Genomic DNA, 21187 nt, shown 5'->3' on the forward strand with positions numbered 1-21187 from the left:
CAGATCACGTCTCTATTGCTCTCTCCAGAAATCATCCTTAGGTCGGGAGTACCCAACGCCACCTCCAGGAAAGCCTGTAGCACTTCTACATGCCATTATCCCTCCAAACTCCAGGGGGCGATAGCCCAGCGCCTGACTCGCTGCAGCCCCCACGGCGCTCCTTCCAATCAGCAGAGAGTAACGCACGTCCTTGCGGAAGTGACGGCAGTTCCGAGACCAGTGGGGGCGGTGGGAGCGATGAGGGTCTGAGACGGTGGGAGCGGTTGTGTGAAGATGGAGGTAGGAACTTGATAGCTAAGAAGGCTGGCGAGAGAACGTGGCCGACCGGGTTGAAGCAGAGACGGGAAGCCGGGCGGAGAGGCGACTGACGGGAGAGGAGAGAGAGCGGGGTTTGGGGAGTGTTGTCAGAATGTCGGGGTCAGAAGCCATCGCTCCAAGCTGACTCCCTGCTCCCCCTAACTTATCCCCGCGACTTTTTTTTGGTTTCCAGTTTCCCGGAGGAAATGACAATTACCTGACGATCACAGGGCCTTCGCACCCCTTCCTGTCAGGGGCCGAGGTGAGCAAGAGCTGCTGACGCCGCCGGGGGAAGGGCCTGAGGCAGCGGGTGGGTAGAGTAGTGGGGAGGAGAGCACGGACTCCGGGGACGGGGGCTGGGAACCAAGGGCCGCAATTGGTGTTTAGAGAAAAGTGGCGGTTGCTTCTAGAGCCTATGGGGACTATCTGGGGAAGTCTTGGGAAGTTGCTGTCATCAGAAAGCAAGGTATTGGAAAGAGATAACCTGTTTAAAGAGAAAAGGGATTCTGGATTAGAAGACAGAGTGGAATTGTCTCCTTTCTCTGGGGAGAAATAGCTACAATAATCTTAGGGGATCGCAGTGGAAAGAAAATGTTTCAGCAGCTGAAGAAATTGGGGTGAGGGGAGGCGCTTACCTAGCAGAGGGTTAACCGTGGAACAGCATGTGTTCATTTCTGGAACGAACTCTGTTGAAGGGGTCTTTTAAAATTTGTTTCATTTAAATTTCCTGCTGGTTTTCTTTTGTTTTGAGACAGTCTTGCTTTATCGCCCAGGCTGAAGTGCAGTGGTGCGATCTCGGCTCACAGCAACCTCTGTCTCCCGGGTTCAAGCGATTCTCCTGCCTCAGCCTCCCGAGTAGCTGGGATTACAGGCGTGCGCCACCACGCTTGGCTAATTTTTGTATGTTTAGTAGAGATGCAGTTTCACCATATAGGCCAGGCTGGTTTCGAACTCCTAACCCCAGGTGATTCACCCGCCTCGGCCTCCCAAAGTGCTGGGATTACAAGCCTGAGCCATTGCGCCCGGCCTAAATTTCCTACTTTGATAAAAAATTTGTGGTTACCTTTACCTACATGGTGTCAGCTTGTTTTGCTAATGCCAGGAGGAAAGGAAATAGCTGCTAGAGAACGTAAAGGAGTTGAGTAGGACATGTGTTTCAATTTGCCGGTGACTCAGACGTTGGGCACATTACTTCATCTTTGTATGTCACAGTTTCCCCAGCTGTCAAACAGCTGTAATTATAGTTTGTTATGCTGTTTTAAAGTAGAAGTAAAGGTTATGATGAAACCCTAAAGTATTTGTTAAAAAATTTTGGTTGAAATATTGTCATAATATAGATATGTATCACTTGTTTAGGAGAGGCAAAAGAGAATGGTGGAACAGACAAAAATTTCTGTCTTTGAGAAACTGAAGTCTTGAACCATCTTCCATTTTTTGAGGATTTTTATGTTTATTTTCAAAAGTGGTGTGGACCATTGGCATCAGTTTTTTTGTACCAAGAATTGTCAGTGGCTGTCGCATGGGCTTATCCTATAATCCTAACGTTTTCATGGATGAAAATGGGGTTGACAAGGGGCAGTTGCTAGTTTAACTTTTTTTTCTTTCTTTTTTTTTGAGACAGTCTCCCGGTAGCCCAGATTGGAGTGCAGTGGCACGATCTTGGCTCACTGCAGCCTCCACCTCCTGGGCTCAAGTGATTCTCCTGCCTCAACCTCCCAAGTAGCTGGGAATACAGGTGTGCGCCACCACACCCAGCTAATTTTTTTTTTTTTTTTTTTTTGTATTTTTAGTAGAGACGGGGTTTCACCCTGTTACCCAGGCTGGTCTTGAACTCCTGGCCTCAAGTGATGTGCCTACCTCAGCCTCCCAAAGTGCTAGGATTACAGGCATGAGCCAATGTGCTCGGTGCCAGTTTAACTTTTTTGTTGCTTTTATTTATTATTCTCATAAGCAGGGTAGGTGTGAATCTAGTATGCAGCAAACTTTGAAATGATATAAAACCTAAATCTGGGCCCAGCACAGTGGCTCGTGCCAGTAATCCCAACTGTTTGGGAGGCTGAGGCAGGAGAATTGCTTGAGCCCAAGAGTTCTAGACCAGCTTGGGCAATGTGATCAAACTCTGTCCCTATAAAAAAATAACAATAATTAATTTTTAAAAAACAGAGGCCGGGTGCGGTGGCTCATGCCTGTAATCCCAGCACTTTGGGAGGCCAAGGTGGGCGGATCACGAGGTCAGGAGTTTGAGACCAGCCTGACCAACGTGTGAAACCCCATCTCTACTAAAAATACAAAAATTAGCTGGGTGTGATGGTGTGCACCTGTAATCCCAGCTACTCAGGAGGCTGAGGCAGGAGAATCGCTTGAACCTCAGAGGCAGAGGTTGCAGTGAGCCAAGATCGTGCCATTGTATTCCAGCCTAGGTGAACGAGTGAGACTCCGTCTCAAACAAACAAACAAAAACAGCTAAAATCGGCCGGGCGCAGTGGCTCACGCTTGTAATCCCAGCACTTTGGGAGGCCGAGGCAGGCGGATCATGAGGTCAGGAGATCGAGACCATCCTGGCTAACACGGTGAAACACCGTCTCTACTAAAAATACAAAAAATTATCCAGGTTTGGTGGCGTATGCCTGTAATCCCAGCTACTTGGGAGGCTGAGGCAGGAGAATTGCTTGAACCTGGGAGGTAGAGGCTGCAGTGAGCCAAGATTGTGCCACTGCACTCCAGCCTGGGTGATAGAGCAAGACTCCGTCAAAAAAAAAAACAACAAAAAAAAACCAGCTAAAATCTGCTTGGTGCTTTGCACTCTTAGTTGCCAGTTTCTTCTAAGTGAGATCTCCATTTTTAAATTTCATTATTTGAGTGTTGCAAATCTCACATTGGACTTACCTGCATGAAATTCCCAATGTCTCCTCAATCAGGTCTCCACAGTTTAAATTTTGTTATTTAGAGTGTTATAAATTTTACGTTGGCCTCATTCATGCGAAAGTGCATTTTAAAATTAAATACAAGTAGCTTTCAAGTTTACCCACTGTTCTTAATTCTCTACCCCATTTATGAAGTTGAACAATCAAGAGGTAGCCACATAAAAAAAAGTGGTTCCTTTTTGCTTTTGCTTTTGTTTTTAATAGAGACAGGATCTCACCATGTTGTCCAGGCTGGTCTCAAATTCCTAGGCTCAAGCGATCCTCCCACCTTGGCCTCCCAAGTACTAGGATTGTAGGTGTGAGCCACCATGCCAGGACAGAAGTGGCTCCTTTTCACATCAAGAAACTTCCCATGAAGAATCATGGTGTATAGTGAAGAAAAGTAAATTTAAAGTATTAATAAGTAATATTATAATAAAAAAGAAAGAAACTTTCCAGTTTTGAATCTGTCCTTTGTTTTTGTGACTTAAGAAATCTTATTTTATTTTGCCAAGAAACTGATAGCTAAGTTTTAGGCTCAATTTCAGTAGCTTCCTTTTGCCTAAGGCTCCTGTCATTGTTAACAGTTCTCCATTTTCTCATTACAACTTCTACACCTTCCCTTTCCCTTGGTAGTGGTGGTAATGGTTGTTTTATAACTTTCATTTTAATGGGGTTATGGTTTTACTGTGAGCCATCCCAAATATATCTTAGAAGTAGGTAAAGGTAATATTAAAAAAAAGTTTTTTTTTTACGAGAGGAAATTTTTAGACTTTGCTGACCCTCCCTCCCCAAAAAAGTAGTTGCCCATAAAAAGTTCTAACCATTAAAAAAAATGAATAATTGGACTCCACTGTAATTAGGAACTTCTTTTCATCAAAAAACATGATTAACAAATAGGCATTCCACAGACTGGGAGAAGATAATTACAATACATCTATCTAACTCATATTCAGAATATATCAAGTACTTCTGCGGAGTAAAAGAAAGAATCCAATTTAAAAGGAAGCAAAGGCCAGGCGTGGTGGCTCATGCCTGTAATCCCAGCACTTTGGGAGGCTGAGGCGAGTGGATCACCTGAGGTCGGGAGTTCAAGACCAGCCTGAGCGACATGGAGAAACCCCATCTCTACTAAAAATAGAAAATTAGCCGGGTGTGGCAGCGCATGCCTGTAATCCTAGCTACTCTGGAGGCAGAGGCAGGAAAATTGCTTGAACCTGGGAGGTGGAAGTTGTGGTGAGCTGAGATTGCACCATTGCACTCCAGCCTGGGCAACAAGAGAGAAACTCTGTCTCAAAAAAATAAAATAAAAGGAGGCAAAAGATTTGAACAGTCACTTCACAAAAGAAGACGTCCAAATTGCCAGTAAGAGTTGGCAAGGATGTGGATAATTTTTTTTTGAGACAGAGTCTTGCTCTGTTGCCCAGGCTGGAGTGCAGTGGTGCGATCTCGACTCACTGCAATCTCCACCTCTCACGTTCAAGCAACTCTCGTGTCTCAACCTCCTGAGTAGCTGGGATTACAGGCATGTGCCACCACACCTGGTTAATTTTTGTATTTTTGGTAGAGACCAGTTTTCACCATGTTGGCCAAGTTGGTCTCAAACTCCTGACCTCAAGTGATCCACCTGCCTCAACCTCCCAAAGTGCTGGGATTATAGCTGTGAGCCACCTTGCCCAGTGGATGTGGATAACTTAATTATTGCTAGTGAGAGTGTAAATTAATTGAGTCACTGGAAAACTAGCAGTACCTACTAAAGATAAACATGCCCCCCTAACCTATGACCAGGTAAATTCCACTCCATGATATGTACACAACAGAAATGATTGCATATGTTCACCAAAAACGTGTTCACAACAACTTTATTCTTAATAGCTTAACCCTGAAAACAACTCAGATGTCTATCAACAGAAAAAAATGGTGTATTTGTGAAAAGGAATACTACACAGATATAAAAAATTAAATTATAAATGCAATTGGATAATCTAAACAATATGTTGTTGAGTAGAAGACAGACTCTATATTCATTCATATTTTTAAATGAGGGTCAAGAATAGGCAAAACTGAACTATCAAAATAGTGATACCAGTTGTGAAGGGAAGGAAGTATTCACTGGAAAGGGCACAAGGAAATGTTCTGCATCTTTGATCTGGATAGTGATTACTTGGATGTTTGCGTATGTAAAAAATCCATTAAGCTATACACTTAAAATTTATGTACCTTACATAAGTTGTATAGCAATGAAATAAGAAATAGTAATAATTTAAAGAGTAGCAGTCCAGAGATAGCATTGCCTCAGATGGAAAGTTCTATGATCTGAAGGCAATTTAATCTTTCTGTTTCTCTTTTTCAGGTTGGCTCTAATATAGTGGTATTATGCTTAGAGCACATTGGGGAAATAATTAGGTGTAAAGGTACCCATCCTTCAGTAGGAAAAGTAACTGACATTAGAACCAGTTCATTATTTCTGGCTAAATAGGTAAAATTTTCATTACTACATCAGTTTTTAAGAACAGTTATTTAAATGACCCGTAGTACCAGTGTATTGTTGAATAAATAGGTGTTGGATTAAAACAAATTTCTCTTAAAATGAATATATAATAAGCTAAAGAAATAATAGATTGTATGTTTTGGGATCAGAGAATGAAAAAAGGGAGGGAAATGGTATTTTTGATTTTTTGGTTCTCTTGATATTTAAGCATCTTTGCTTATAAACTGTAATTCCCAAACCAGCCCCTCCTTCAAAAAGGCCCAGGAATTGAACAAAGGAGGAAAGGAAAGCTAAGTTAGAAGGTAACTGCATATCATGTTCCTGTTTTCTCTTTCTGTGTCCAAACCACTTCTTTTTAATATTTGCTGCAGTTTTAGCTTTGTTTTATATTTAACAGTCTAGAGTGTGATCTGGTTATGTAATCCACTAAAATAAAGTAAGTTTAGATATTCATTTTTGGATTTTACCCATAATTTTACAGATCATTTGTGGTGAAAGAGATTTTAGTGAATCTCTATTTTTACTATAGCATGTGGTTTACTATTCTGTATCCTTTTTTTTTTTTAACCTTCTGTATTCTTGGTAATTGTAGTTATCTTGCTATTCATACTTAAAGGAAGAAATAAAACAGAACCCAGAAAACCACCATGAAAGCCATAGGTACTGAATAACAAAGCTTTTCCACATCCCAAGGGGTGGTGTATAGAAAGAATGCCTTGTCGATCCTACATAATGGAATCTCTCCATGTCTAATTTTTTTGTTATCATTGCCCAGTTCATTTTATGTAGCCATGTCTAATTTTTTAGTATACGAGGAGAACATTCCAGATGGTTTATGAGGGGTAGTCACTTGTGGAACACTGGTCCCTTGTTTTGGATATGAATTTTTATCCTTTTGGGGTTCTCATTAACAAATAGTATCATTTTTATATCCTGACAAAGTTGCTGTTTTGTTGTGGTAAGCAGAAAAGGATAGACATCTTTGCTTTGCCAAAGCAATCTGTATCTTAAAAATTTTGGAAACTACTATTTTACTATTAGTCTAGTACAGTAAATGTTTCCCTTGATCCTTCTTCCTGTTCCTATAACTTTTTTTTTTTTTTTAGTATGAGAATTTGGTAAAAATCTTTGTACCTTCTACCTTAAAAATGCTCACGTAAACCTAAACTGAAATAACAGAAAGAGTCATGGACTGGAAGTTAAGAACTTCCACACAATAACAAAAATTATGGGCCAGACACAGTGGCTCACACTTGTAATCCTAGAACTTTGGGAGGCCAAGGTGGGAAGATCACTCGAGCCCAAGAGTTCAAGGCTGCAGTGAGTGATGACGGAGCCATGCACTCAGCCTGGGCGACAGGGTAAGACCCTGTCTCAAAATTAAAAAAAAAAAAACAAAAAAAAAACATAAATACATGATTTGTGTACTACTGAGAAAAGTTCAGTTCTTGGGGAAAGTTCAGTTTTCCCATCAAGAACTGCCTGTATTTTTTGTTATTTGTGTGTGTGTGTGTGTGCGTGTGAGACAGTCTTGCTCTGTCATCCAGGCTGGAGTGCAGTGATGTGATCTTGGCTCACTGCAGCCTTCACCTCCCAGGTTCAAGCGATTCTCATGCCTCAGCCACCCAGGTAGCTGGGATTACAGATGCACACCACCACACCCAGCTAATTTTTGTATTTTTAGTAGAGACGGGGTTTTCCATGTTGGCCAGGCTGGTCCCAAACTCCCGACTTTTCAAGTGATCCACCCACCTTGGCCTCCCAAAGTACTGGGATTATAGGTGTGAGCCACCACTACCAGCTGAGAACTGTGTGTTCTTATGCTCCATGTGCTACTTATATCTCAGACAGCGAGCAGATTTTTTACCATACCAAGTAAAACAGTAAGGAGAAGGAAAACTGTATATATATCTTTTTGTCTTTTAGGAAACTTTTACAAATGTGATTCAGAGAGATTGGGCATTTCACAGGCATACTTTTTTCTCCCTAGTTTCTGCTAACTGGAAATTTTCTTTCTAGCAATGTCTTTTTTTTTTTTTTGAGACAGAGTCTTGCTCTGTCACCCAGGCTGGAGTACAGTGGCACAATCTCGGCTCACTGCAGCCTCTGCCTCCTGGATTCAAGTGATTCTCCTGCCTCAGCCTCCTGATGTAGATGGCATTACAGGCACCTGCCACCACACCTGGCTAATTTTTGTATTTTTAGTAGAGATGGATTTTCACCATGTTGGCCAGGCTGGTCTCGAACTCTTGACCTCAGGTGGTCCACCCGCCTTGGCCTCCCAAAGTGCTGAGATTATAGGCATGAGCCACTGCACCCGGCCTTTATTTTCTTTTTTCTTTCTTTTTTTTTTTTTAAGACATGGTCTTGGTCTGTTGCCCAGGCTGGAGTGCAGTTTTGGCTGTGACCTCCGACTCCTGAGTTCAAGTGATCCTCGTGCCTCAGCCTCTTGAGTAGCTAGGATTATGGGTGTGTGCCACCATGCCTGACTAATTTTTTGTTCTTTTGGTAGAGATGGGTTTCACTGTGTTGGCCGGGCTGGTCTCGAACTCCTGGCCTCATGTGATCCACCCACCTGGGCCTCCCGAAGTGCTGGGATTACAGGTGTGAGCCACTGCTCCCGGCCTAATGTCTTCATTAAACCAGAATTAGAGGCTGGGCGCTGTGGCTCATGTCTGTAATCCCAACAGTTTGGGAGGTCAAGGCAGGGTGATGGCTTGAGCCCAGGAGTTGAAGACCAGTCTGGGCAATATGGCCAGACCCAATCTCTACAAAAAATGCAAAAATTAGCCTGGTGTCATGGCCAGGAGTGGTGGCTCACGCCTGCGATCTCAGCACTTTGGGAGGCCGAGGAGGGCAGATCACCTGAGGTCGGGAGTTCAAGACCAGCCTGACCAACACGGAGAAACCACGTCTCTACTAAAAATACAAAATTAGCCGGGCGTGCTGGCACATGTCTGTAATCCCAGCTACTGGGGAGGCTGAGGCAGGAGAATCGCTTGAACCTGGGAGGCGGAGGTTGCAATGAGCCGAGATCATGCCATTGAACTCCAGCCTGGGCAACAAGAGTGAAACTCTGTCTCAAAAATAAAATAATAATAAAAATTAGCCTGGCATGGTGGTGTGCACCTGTAGTATCATTTACTTGGGAACCTGAGGTGGGAGAATCACTTGAACCCAGGAGGCGGAGGTTACAGTGAGCAAGATCACGCCACTGTACTTTATCATGGGTGACAAAGGAGACTCTATCTCAAAAAAAAAACAAAAAACTGCCAGGTGTGCTGGCCCATGCCTGTAATCCCAGCACTTTGGGAGGCTGAGGCGGGTGGATCATGAGGTCAAGAGATCGAGGCCAACATGGTGAAACCCCGTCTCTATTAAAAAACACAAAAATTAGCTGGGCGTGGTGGCACACACCTGTAGTCCTAGCTACTCAGGAGGCTGAGGCAGGAGAATTGCTTGAACCCGGGAGGCGGAGGTTGTAGTGAGCCAAGATCGCGCCACTGCACTCCAGCCTGGGCCACAGAGCGAGACTCTGTCTCAACAAAGAAGAAAAAAAAAAAAGGACAGAAATGGTCATAATAGAAGAAACTTTCAGGATCTAGAGGAACCTTGAGGTCTGTAAGCCCAACACTTTGGAGGCCGAGGCAGTAGGATTACTTGACCCCAGGAGTTCGAGACTAGCCAGGGAAACAGAGGGAGAGCTCGTCTCTACAAAAAATTTTAAAAATTAGCTGGGTGTGGCAGCACAGGCCTGTAGTCCCAGCTACTTGGGAGGCTGGGGCTGGAGGCTTGCTTGAGCCTAGGAGTTCCAGATCAGCTTGGGTGACAGAGCAAGACCCCATCTCAAAAAAAAAAAAAAAAAAAAGGAATCTTTAGGAACTCTAAAGAATGCATTGTTCAATTATGAAAAAAAAATGTTGGTACCTATTGAATTTGATCTGAATCAGTTTATATTTACTATACTGTGTGTTAGATTGATAGAATTTAAAGTTTCTAAAATTCCAATTATCTGTTATAATTGGTTGGGGTGGGGGCAAAGTAATCATTATTAGGATATTATCATTCATAACAATGGTTAATGATGGTTATTAAGCCATTATATGTATCAGGCAATGTGCTAAGCTTTTATGCATGAAATCTCACTTATCCTCATAATAACCATATAAGGGGATTACCATTATAATTCCCATTTTACAGATGAAGAAAAACTTGTTCAAGGTCTTGTACCCAGGTCTCTCTGACAGCAGTCTCTTGCTATTATTTATAAATGTCTACTGCTGTAAATGCCACCATTTAGATTTTAGTGTCAAAACAGAACCATAGCAGTTAACATATCTTAGACATTGGTCTGTTAGCTGCATGAGTGGTGGGCTCATTCAGAAAAGAAAGAATGTGTTATTATTGACCTAGTTGGACTCAGAGGAAGAGATTGGGTCTTTAGCCAACTGGAGTAATCCTTTTCCTCTCTTAGAGAGAAGCTTGGTCAGAGCAAGACTAGCATTTTTGGCATTGTTGAGGTTTTCTGAAAATCCTATACAAATGGGAAACTTTATTTGTTGTTAACATTATAATTTCTAAAGTGGAGAAGAAGTAGGAAACTCTAAGTGCAAATATTTTAGAGGGGGATAAAGTTCCCATGACAGTACATTTTAGCATCTGTTTGAAAGGAACCTAAAACAACAAAGTATAATTGGCTGGCTGACAGTGAATTTCTGTGACCTAACAGTTTAGATGTAATAATTGTGAAATAACTGCTCTATTAGAATCTTTAGAGAGATTTCAAGGATCATAATAAACAGGTTATAAAGGCTATGTCCTAAGTAATGGTACTGAAAGAATTTTTCATTAGAACAATAGGCATAATTTAGGACAAAAGAGATGGTAATGGTAGAAAAGAGATAAAAGAATTGAAAATTGTGACTGATGTTAGCAGCCTTGAATGTACCAAATGACCAAGGGTATCAGAAGAGAGATTGGTAAAAAATAATAGGTTCTAAGAAATTGATTATAAAATAGGATCCTAAGCAGAAAAAATGTATCCTGAGAATCTCTAGTACCCCATTATGTTCTTCACTTAGTAGTATGCCATTTCTCCTCTTTTCACTAATTCTTTTCCCCCCTTTTTCCCCTACAGACATTCCACACACCAAGCTTGGGTGATGAGGAATTTGAAATCCCACCTATCTCCTTGGATTCTGATCCCTCATTGGCTGTCTCAGATGTGGTTGGCCACTTTGATGACCTGGCAGACCCTTCCTCTTCACAGGATGGCAGTTTTTCAGCCCAGTATGGGGTCCAGACATTGGACATGCCTGTGGGCATGACCCATGGCTTGATGGAGCAGGGCGGGGAGCTCCTGAGTGGGGGCTTGACCATGGTAAGGGGCAAGACATTGTCAGGCTTTCCCCAGCTAATGGGCATGGCATTAGGGGAGACAAAAGTTACTCTTTATTCCCTACTACACTTGGGTATTACTTGTTTCTCTTCTTGTGGCTAAAGGCTCACCAACAAAGACTTAATTTCACCTGAATAAATGAAATTAACCATGTAGGTAGATTTTTACTTGAAAAATAATTTAAAGTTGTACAATGTCCGGTTTGAAAATTATTTATTGTGGTTTTTGGGAAAAAGTGTTTTCTGCTTTTATTATGGCCTTCACATCCTAGGATTCAAATTTGAATGTGATAGCTGGCACATGGAGGGATTTATTCAAAAATGGCCTGAATCATGTTGAGAAGCCAGCAGGACAGAGCTTAAAAAAAAAAAAAAAAAAAAAAAGGTCTGAGCCAAATATAGTATTGTGGATTAATTAGTATGTAATATAAATCAGTATATTGGGCTTCCAGCACATCGAACCAGTAGCATATCTTCATACTCTATATTTGATGCTAAACTTTAATATTGGCCTTATTTATGCTGATTGCCTGTGTATTACAATTTTAAAAGCTATTATTTTGGGATGGTACAGATAGGAAGTTTTTCTTTACTCAATGTGTTCTCACTACCTATATATTACTGAATAAGTTGATAGCTCTTTGACTTGTCCAACAGTACGACTTCTCTGATTATTTTTAGTTCTTTTGAGTGCAAAGAAGTAAATTCATTAATTTCTGTACTTTCTTAAAAAGCTTATTTTTTTATTTTCATTTTTGAAGACAATTTATTTTATGTTTTGTATTTTAAATGATACAGTTTGGGTAGGCAGGGAATTTATAAGCTGTCTTAAATTTAGGGGGGAAAAGTGGTGTTTTTTTATATTTAGTGTTTAATTAGTCCTTCTGCTTCTCTCAGGACTTGGACCACTCTATAGGAACTCAGTATAGTGCCAACCCACCTGTTACAATTGATGTACCAATGACAGACATGACATCTGGCTTGATGGGGCATAGCCAGTTGACCACCATTGATCAGTCAGAACTGAGTTCCCAACTGGGTTTGAGCCTAGGGGGTGGCACCATCCTGCCACCTGCCCAGTCACCTGAAGATCGTCTTTCAACCACCCCTTCACCTACTAGTTCACTTCACGAGGATGGTGTTGAGGATTTCCGGAGGGTGAGGCATTCCCTGTCAAAATCAATTCTGCTGTGATAGTCTGGGATAAAATGCTTGGGATACAGAGCCTAATCAGTATTCTTTACCCTTGCCGTGCCATCTCCTCTGCTCTTTTCTGGGTATGGGGTTCCACCTCCCAATTTCCAGTTTATAATTCTCCTCTCAATCCCTATTCTTATTGGTTCTCCATATTTGACTAATGTCTTTTAATGCTATTTCCATGATTTTTAGCATTTCTGAAAATTTCATACATGTGGCTAGTTTCCAGACATAATACTTGTCATCGTCCATTGTGTAATTCTCTCTTTTTTTCTCTCCTACAGCAACTTCCCAGCCAGAAGACAGTCGTGGTGGAAGCAGGGAAAAAGCAGAAGGCCCCAAAGAAGAGAAAAAAGAAAGATCCTAATGAACCTCAGAAACCAGTTTCAGCATATGCTTTATTCTTTCGTGATACACAGGCTGCCATCAAGGGACAGAATCCTAATGCCACTTTTGGTGAGGTTTCAAAAATTGTGGCCTCCATGTGGGATAGTCTTGGAGAGGAGCAAAAACAGGTGAGCAAATATTGAGGAACTAGTAGTGAATGTTCCAGAAGTTTTTAAAGAGATAAAAATTGAGGTTTTCTTTTTTCTTACATGTCCTTATCTATTATCAGCTGTTTGTTAATGACACTTAAATATCATCCCTTGTCTTCGAAGTTGCAGCCATACACTGACTCCAGAAAACCTATTTAAATTTTTTTTTTTTGAGACAGAGTCTCGCTCTGTCACCCAGGCTGGAGTACAGTGCCGCGATCTCAGCTCACTGCAAGCTCCGCCTCCTGGGTTCACGCCATTCTCCTGCTTCAGTCTCCTGAGTAGCTGGGACTACTGGGACTACAGGTGCTTGCCACCACACTGGGCTAATTTTGTTTTTGTATTTTTAGTAGAGATGGGGTTTCACCATGTTAGCCAGGATGGTCTTGATCTCCTGACCTTGTGATCCGCCCACCTCGGCCTCCCAAAGTGCTGGGATTACAGGCGTGAGCCACTGCCCCCGGCCTATTTAAAAATTATTAATAGGCTGAGTGTGGTGGCTCATGCCTTTAATCCCAGCACTTTGGGAGGCCAGGGTAGGAGGATTGCTTGAGCCCATGAGTTCGAGACCAACCTGGGCAACATAGGGAGACCTCCGTCTCACAGAAAATTAGCTGGGTGCAGTGGCATGCGCCTTTGGTCCCAGCTATGGAGGCTGAGGTGGGAGGATTGCTTGAGTTCAGGATGTAAAGGCTGCAATGAGCCATGTTTGTGCCAGTGCACTCCAGCCTGGGTGACAGAGCAAGACCCTGGCTCAAATAAATAATAATTGTTACAGGCTGGGCACGGTGGCTCACGCCTGTAATCCCAGCACTTTGGGAGGCCGAGGCAGGCAGATCACGAAGTCAGGAGATCAACACCATCCTGGCTGACATGGTGAAACCCCGACTCTACTAAAAATACAAAAAAAATAGCCGGGTGTGGTGGCATGCTTGAAATCCCAGCTACTCGGGAGGCTGAGGCAGGAGAATTGCTTGAACCCGGGAGGCGGAGGTTGCGGTGAGCCAAGATCGTGCCATTGCACTTGAGCCTGGGCAACAAGAGTGAAACTCCATCTCAAAAAATAGTAATAATTGTTATAAAAGTACTGCATCTTTACAATAACTCTCTAAAATAGCTACCCTCTTTTAAGGTGGGAACTGGAGCCCACTGCCCAGTTAAGGTCATATAACATTTAAGTGGCAAAGTTGAGACACAATCCAGGTTCTTTAACTCTTCCCATGTGCTTTCCACTAATAATGTCTCCTATAATTCCTCACGTAGTGTCCTTCTGTTCAGTTTTTAGATATTTAACTTTTCTAAGTCTCATTTTTCCCCCATTTATAAAATTAGGCTATTACTTGATAAGCCGCATGATGTGGCTAACTCTCAAATCCACTACCAAGTTTGGATTTAGAATTATTTATTTGTTTGTTTGTTTTTGAGATAGAATTTCGCTCTTGTTACCCAGGCTGCAGTGCAATGGTGCAATCTCAGCTCACTGCAACTTCCACCTCCTGGGTTCAAGTGATTCTCCTGCCTCAGCCTCCCAAGTAGCTGGGATTACTGGCATGTGCTGCCACACCCGGCTAATGTTGTATTTTTAGTAGAGACAGGGTTTCACTGTGTTGGTCAGGCTGGTGCCGAACTCCTAACCTCAGGTGATCCGCCTGCCTTGGCCTCCCAACGTGCTGGGATTACAGGTGTGAGCCACCGCACTTGGCCTATTTTTTTCTTTCTTTTTCTGTTTTGGATTTAGAGTTTAAAAACTTTTTAGAGCTAGCCCAGATTCAAAGGAGGGGAAATAGGCTTCAGCTCTTGAAGGGAGAAAGGTCATATGGGAGGAGTTCTTGTGGCCATCTTTGCAAACAATTTACCACATTCCATAAGGGAAAATATACTGGTTAGACACAGTCCCAGGCTAAGACACAGTTTTTGGATTAGGGTTTATTTTGTATTTACTTATTTTTTTTTTTGAGACAGAGTCTCGCTGTGTCGCCCAGGCTGGAGTGTAGTAGCACGATCTTGGCTGACTGCAAGCTCTATCTCCCAGGTTCACACCATTCTCCTGCCTCAGCCTCCTGAGTAGCTGGACTACAGGCGCCCACCACCACGCCAGGCTAGTTTTGTTTTTGTATTTTTAGTAGAGATGGGGTTTCACCGTGTTAGCCAGGATGGTCTCGATCTCCTGACCTCGTGATCTGGCCACCTTGGCCTCCCAAAGTGCTGGGATTACAGGTGTGAGCCACCGCGCCTGGCAGATTAGGGTTTATTTTTGTTACAGAAGTGAGCATGAGTTGATGTTTGCCTTAAATGTAGCTATTCTTGGCCGGGTGCGGTGGCTCACGCCTGTAATCCCAGCACTTTGGGAGGCAGAGGCGGGCGGATCACGAGGTCAGGAGATCGAGACTATCCTGGCTAACACAGCGAAACCCCGTCTCTACTAAAAATACAAAAAATTAGCTGGGCGTTGTGGCGGGGACCTGTAATCCCAGCTACTTGGGAGGCTGAGGCAGGAGAATGGCGTGAACCCGGGAGGCAGAGCTTGCAGTGAGCCGAGATTGTGCCACTGCACTCCAGCCTGGGCGACACAGCGAGACTCTGTCTCTTAAAAAAAAAAAAAAAAAAAATGTAGCTATTCTTGCCTGGCACAGTGGCTCACACCTGTAATCCCAGCACTTTGGGAGGCTGAGGTGGGCGGATCATGAGGTCAGGAGATCGAGACCATCCTGGCTAACATGGTGAAACCCCGTCTCTACTAAAAGTACAAAAAATTAGCCGGGCGTGGTGGCAGGTGCCTATAGTCCCAGCTACTCGGGAGGCTGAAGCAGGAGAATGGCGTGAACCTGGGAGGCAGAGCTTGCAGTGAGCTGAGATCGCGCCACTGCACTCGAGCCTGGGCGAGAGCACGACTCTGTCTTAAAAGAAAATTAAAAATAAAATAAAATAAATGTAGCAAAATAAAATAAATGTAGCTATTCTTGCCAGACTCCTGTCAATTGGTTGTCTTTCAGAGGTATGCTCAGTGGAGTGAGTCTGCCATGGAGGTTGTCTTGACTGTTAGCTTTCAGAATTGTATTCACTGATGGAGCTTATCAGTGATTAGACTAAGATGAATTGTCATTCATTGATAAATAATACAGAACTATCAGTCTTTCCTAGGAGTATGGGGAGTTTTTTTTTGTTTGTTTGTTTTAAACTCTCTTTTTTGCAGGTATATAAGAGGAAAACTGAGGCTGCCAAGAAAGAGTATCTGAAGGCACTGGCTGCTTACAAAGACAACCAGGAGTGTCAGGTAAGAGGGATAGGATAGATGAATACTTAAACCAGTAAGAAGTTTTCTGGAAGTGTTTGTTAGCAGTTTTAAGAAGTAAATACCACCAAGTGATTGATTGATACACTGATTTATGTCTTCTTTTAGGCCACTGTGGAAACAGTGGAATTGGATCCAGCACCACCATCACAAACTCCTTCTCCACCTCCTATGGCTACTGTTGACCCAGCATCTCCAGCACCAGCTTCAATAGAGCCCCCTGCCCTGTCCCCATCCATTGTTGTTAACTCCACCCTTTCATCCTATGTGGCAAACCAGGCATCTTCTGGAGCTGGGGGTCAGCCCAATATCACCAAGTTGATTATTACCAAACAAATGTTGCCGTCTTCCATTACTATGTCTCAAGGAGGGATGGTTACTGTTATCCCAGCCACAGTGGTGACCTCCCGGGGGCTCCAACTAGGCCAAACCAGTACAGCTACTATCCAGCCCAGTCAGCAAGCCCAGATTGTCACTCGGTCAGTGTTGCAGGCAGCAGCTGCTGCTGCTGCTGCTGCTTCTATGCAACTGCCTCCACCCCGACTACAGCCCCCTCCATTACAACAGATGCCACAGCCCCCGACTCAGCAGCAAGTTACCATTCTGCAGCAGCCTCCTCCACTCCAGGCCATGCAACAGCCTCCACCTCAGAAAGTTCGAATCAATTTACAGCAACAGCCTCCTCCTCTGCAGATCAAGAGTGTGCCTCTACCCACTTTGAAAATGCAGACTACCTTAGTCCCACCAACTGTGGAAAGTAGTCCTGAGCGGCCTATGAACAACAGCCCTGAGGCCCATACAGTAGAGGCAACTTCTCCTGAGACTATCTGTGAGATGATCACAGATGTAGTTCCTGAGGTGAGCCTTTGTTTTTAAGTCTTTAGTCTAGTGGAAATGTATAAAAATGTTTTTGGTTGACCCAATAAAAGTGGGGGTTGCTACTAGCATTTAATGCCCAGCAACCAGGAGCACGAAACATCCTGCAGATGGGAGTTCCTTGCAGCAATGACTTGTCCTACCCAAGGTACTCATACTGGTTTTTGTTTTGTTTTGTTTTGTTTGAGATGGAGTTTCACTCATTGCCCAGGCTGGAGTGCAATGGTGCGATCTCGGCTCACTGCAACCTCTACCTCCTGGGTTCAAGCGATTCTCCTGCCTCAGCCTCCCGAGTGGCTGGGATTACAGGGATGCGCCATCATGTGTGGCTAATTTTGTATTTTTAGTAGAGACAGTTTCTCCATGTTGGTCAGGCTGGTCTCGATCTCCTGATCTCAGGTGATCTGCCTGCCTCAGCCTCCCAAAGTGCTGGGATTACAGGTGTGAGCCGCTGCACCCGCCCTGTTTTTTTTTTTGTTTTGTTTTGTTTTTGTTTGTTTGTTTCTTGAGACAGAGTCTCGCTGTGTTGCCTGGGCCGGAGTGCAGTGGTGTAATCTTGGCTCACTGCAATCTCCACCTCCTGGTTCAAGTGATTCTCCTGCCTCAGCCTCCTGAGTAGCTGGGATTACAGGCGCCCAACACTACGCCCAGCTAATTTTTTGTATTTTTATTAGAGACGGAGTTTCACCATGTTCATTGGGCTGGTCTTGAACTCCTGACCTCGTGATTCGCCCGCTTCGGCCTCCCAGAGTGCAGGGATTACAGGCGTGAGCCACCGCGTGCCCCATAGTGTTTTTAGTGAGATACGTTAAGACAGTCTTCTGTCCCAGACCACTCCTTAACTAAGCAGAGGTCACTAGTTCAACTGGACAGGATATAGCCTAAACAGTTATTTTTCAGAGTTGTTTGCCCAAGGATCCTAAACTTTGGACATACAAAGCTTTTCATTTCTCCTAGGTCTTAAGTTCCTTAGCTTGATGTTTTAAATGTGTGTGGGGCAGGGGGTATAGCCAGAAAAATTTAATTGGTTCATACCATTGTTTTTTCAAAACAGACATAAATATGGCCAGGTGTGCTGGCTCACACCTGTAATCCCAGCATTTTGGGAGGCCAAGGCAGGTGGATCACCTGAGGTCAGGAGTTCACGACCAGCCTGGCCAACATGGTGAAACCCTGTCTCTACTAACAATACAAAAAATTAGCTGGGGCCGGAAGTGGTGGCTCATGCCTGTAATCCCAGCACTTTGGGAGGCCGAGGTGGGCGGATCACGAGGTCAGGAGATCGAGACCATCCTGGCTAACACGGTGAAACCCTGTCTCCACTAAAAAATACAAAAAAAATTAGCCGGGTATGGTGGCAGTCGCCTGTAGTCCCAGCTACTCTGGAGGCTGAGGCAGGAGAATGGCGGGAACCTGGGAGGCGGAGCTTGCAGTGAGCTGAGATCGTGCCACTGCACTCTAGCCTGGGAGACAGAGCGAGACTCCGCCTCAAAAAAAAAAAAAAAAAAAAATTAACTTGGCACGGTGGTGGGCGCCTGTAATCCCAGCTCCTTGGGAGGCTGAGGCAGGAGAATCGCTTGAACCCAGGAGGCGGAGGTTGCAGTGAGCTGAGATCGTGCCACTGCACTCCAGTCTGGGCAACAGAGCAAGACTCCGTCTCAAAAAAAACAAAAAAAACCCCACTACCTCTCTATTCCCACTACTTCACTTGACTAGCCAGGCTTAACGGGGGAAAAAAGCATTAGCACATGGCCACCTTTCTCCTGATGGGAAAAATCTTCCGCCATTCTGCTTGGCAAAGTTCTGAAGCTGGACTATAGAGGGGAGACCAAGAACTCACCTTCTTCTGCAGTTTTGCCCCCCAGTGTGAGGAATTGTAATACCTGTTGCTTCATTGGTTTCTACAGATAATTTAGCTACCTAGCTAGCTAGGCAGGGAGCAATCTAATCCACCTTGGTGCTCTCTTCTTCTCACAGGTTGAGTCTCCTTCTCAGATGGATGTTGAATTGGTGAGTGGGTCTCCTGTGGCACTCTCACCCCAGCCTCGATGTGTGAGGTCTGGTTGTGAGAACCCTCCCATTGTGAGTAAGGACTGGGACAACGAATACTGCAGCAATGAGTGTGTGGTGAAGCACTGCAGGTGAGCTTACAGTTAGTTCCCTCTTTTGTAATTCAGATACTGGTCAATTCTATTGGGAAACATGGTAATCTTGAGCATAAAATCAGCATCTCAGTGTCACCTTACCTTAGGTAGAGTAGGTTGCTGTATATCTATCTGGTCTACTAGAAAAGCTCCCCTGCTTAAGAGCTTACATTTGCCACATAAGCCAAAGATGACGTAATCAGCAGTTCACATTTTTCAGTTACCACATACCTCTCTTATGTATGCTCTTTAAAAATATAATACATTAAGCTGTTAGTGTTTGCAAATATTAGCTTTTCAATTCTTAGTGCAAATCAGACTACTTAGGGAACTAGAATTTGGGGAGAAATGGTAAGTGGAAAGTAGCACATAATAATTTGCAATTTGTGAGGGAAATGGGGAGAAGGTTGGAATATTTTACCCCTTCCCCAAATTTTCCTGGGAATTTCCTATAGCTGTAGGACAAGGCATTTCTATTTCCTATTTCAAAAACTCTACAGTAAATTAGCATTGCCTCTACTTCTGATTTTTAAGCCCACTGTTATATTTCTAAGGTGATACTATCTCACCATAATGCTGTAGGAAATTATCTGGGAACCTATTTGTTTAAAACAGATAAAAAATCCAGCTGGGCCAATATGGTGAAACTCCATCTCTACTAAAAATACAAAAATTAGCCGGGCATGGTGGCGGGCACCTGTAGTCCTGGTTACTCAGGAGGCTGAGGCAGGAGAATCTCTTGAACCTGGGAGATGGAGGTTGCAGTGAGCCAAGAAGATCACGCCACTGCACTCCAGCCTGGGCAACAGTGAGACTCCATCTCAAAAAAAAAAAGACAGATAAAAAGAATGTAGCAGCCAGGCGCGGTGGCTCACGCTTGTAATCCCCGCACTTTGGGAGGCCAAGGCAGGCAATTCACGAGGTCAGGAGATTGAGACCATCCTGGCTAACACAGTGAAACCCCGTCTCTACTAAAAATACAAAAAATTGGCCAGGCCTGGTGGTGGGCACCTGTGTAGTCCCAGCTACTCGGGAGGCTGAGGCAGGAGAATGGCGTGAACCCATGAGGTCCGTCTCAAAAAAAAAAAACACCGTATCTAGGCTGTAATTCTGTTTCAGCTTGTTTGTTTATAATTCTGTTTGTGTATGTCTTTTTCTCTCTTAGGGATGTATTCTTGGCCTGGGTAGCCTCTAGAAATTCAAACACAGTGGTGTTTGTGAAATAGTCCTTCCTGTTCTCCAAGCCAGTGAAGAGTTATCTGCTGGGAACATGTCCAAGAGCCTGTTTTTGAAACACAAGCTGGGCTTCTGGTAGTGCCTCATCACAACCCATGATGGCCGTTCATGTGTCACCCCTTTTCTTCCTTCAGCAGAGGCCAGGCTATGGAGCAGGGCCACTGAATTTGCTGTAATCTGGAGATGCTTTTTACTTTCAACCACAAGCAGAAGTATCAGTGGTAATAGCAGAGGAAATGGTGAAGGGAGTCTGGGCAAGCAAAGCATACAGATGGTAGGAGTGGTGGTGGGGTTGAAGAAGCTTGTTGGCGTAATTGTCATAGGACTTGCCTAAAATATTATTAAAATTACGGGAGTGTACTCAGCTTTGAGCCTAGGAGAAAACGCCACTGTGTGCATCCATTTTAAAGGGTTCCCTCATAAAAAAATGTTATTCCCCATTATCACATCAGTACACTGCTTTGAGAACAAAACTTTTCAACACGGGTACACTGGGCTACGTGGAAAATGACATCACCCAGGAGTGATTTCTCTTTATTATTTCTGCAGTTACCATCCTTATCTGAGTTATCACAGTTCATGAATCTAAGAGGCGGAACTCTACATCATTAGTAAGAGGTTTCACCAAAGTCTAAAGTTGTATTCACTTGTGTTTGATGAACTATCTTTAAAAGACCATAGGTCTATCATTATTTCTTAGACATAATCTAAAGAAAAACAGACTAGAGAAGCCACCTGGTTGTAACAGAATAAGCAGAAGTTTACAGCATGATAGTCCAAGTGGTGATAACTTTAAATAAAACTCAAATTTTTACTGT

The 21187-nt window shown here is 43.7% G+C and overlaps 1 protein-coding gene across 1 annotated transcript; it reads left to right on the forward strand.

The window, feature by feature from the left end:
- Window positions 1-213: 213 nt before the first annotated feature.
- TOX4 (TOX high mobility group box family member 4) lies at window positions 214-20745 on the forward strand. Its single transcript, NM_001135403.1, is given in 9 exon segments — window positions 214-279; window positions 491-559; window positions 10829-11071; window positions 11986-12246; window positions 12570-12800; window positions 16015-16095; window positions 16222-16971; window positions 18967-19130; window positions 20299-20745. Coding segments are annotated over 9 exon segments (1866 nt in total). The 5' UTR covers window positions 214-273; the 3' UTR covers window positions 20360-20745.
- Window positions 20746-21187: the final 442 nt, after the last annotated feature.

Source organism: Pongo abelii, chromosome 15, assembly GCF_028885655.2.
Source record: "Pongo abelii isolate AG06213 chromosome 15, NHGRI_mPonAbe1-v2.0_pri, whole genome shotgun sequence".
NCBI classification, from domain to species: domain Eukaryota; kingdom Metazoa; phylum Chordata; class Mammalia; order Primates; family Hominidae; genus Pongo; species Pongo abelii.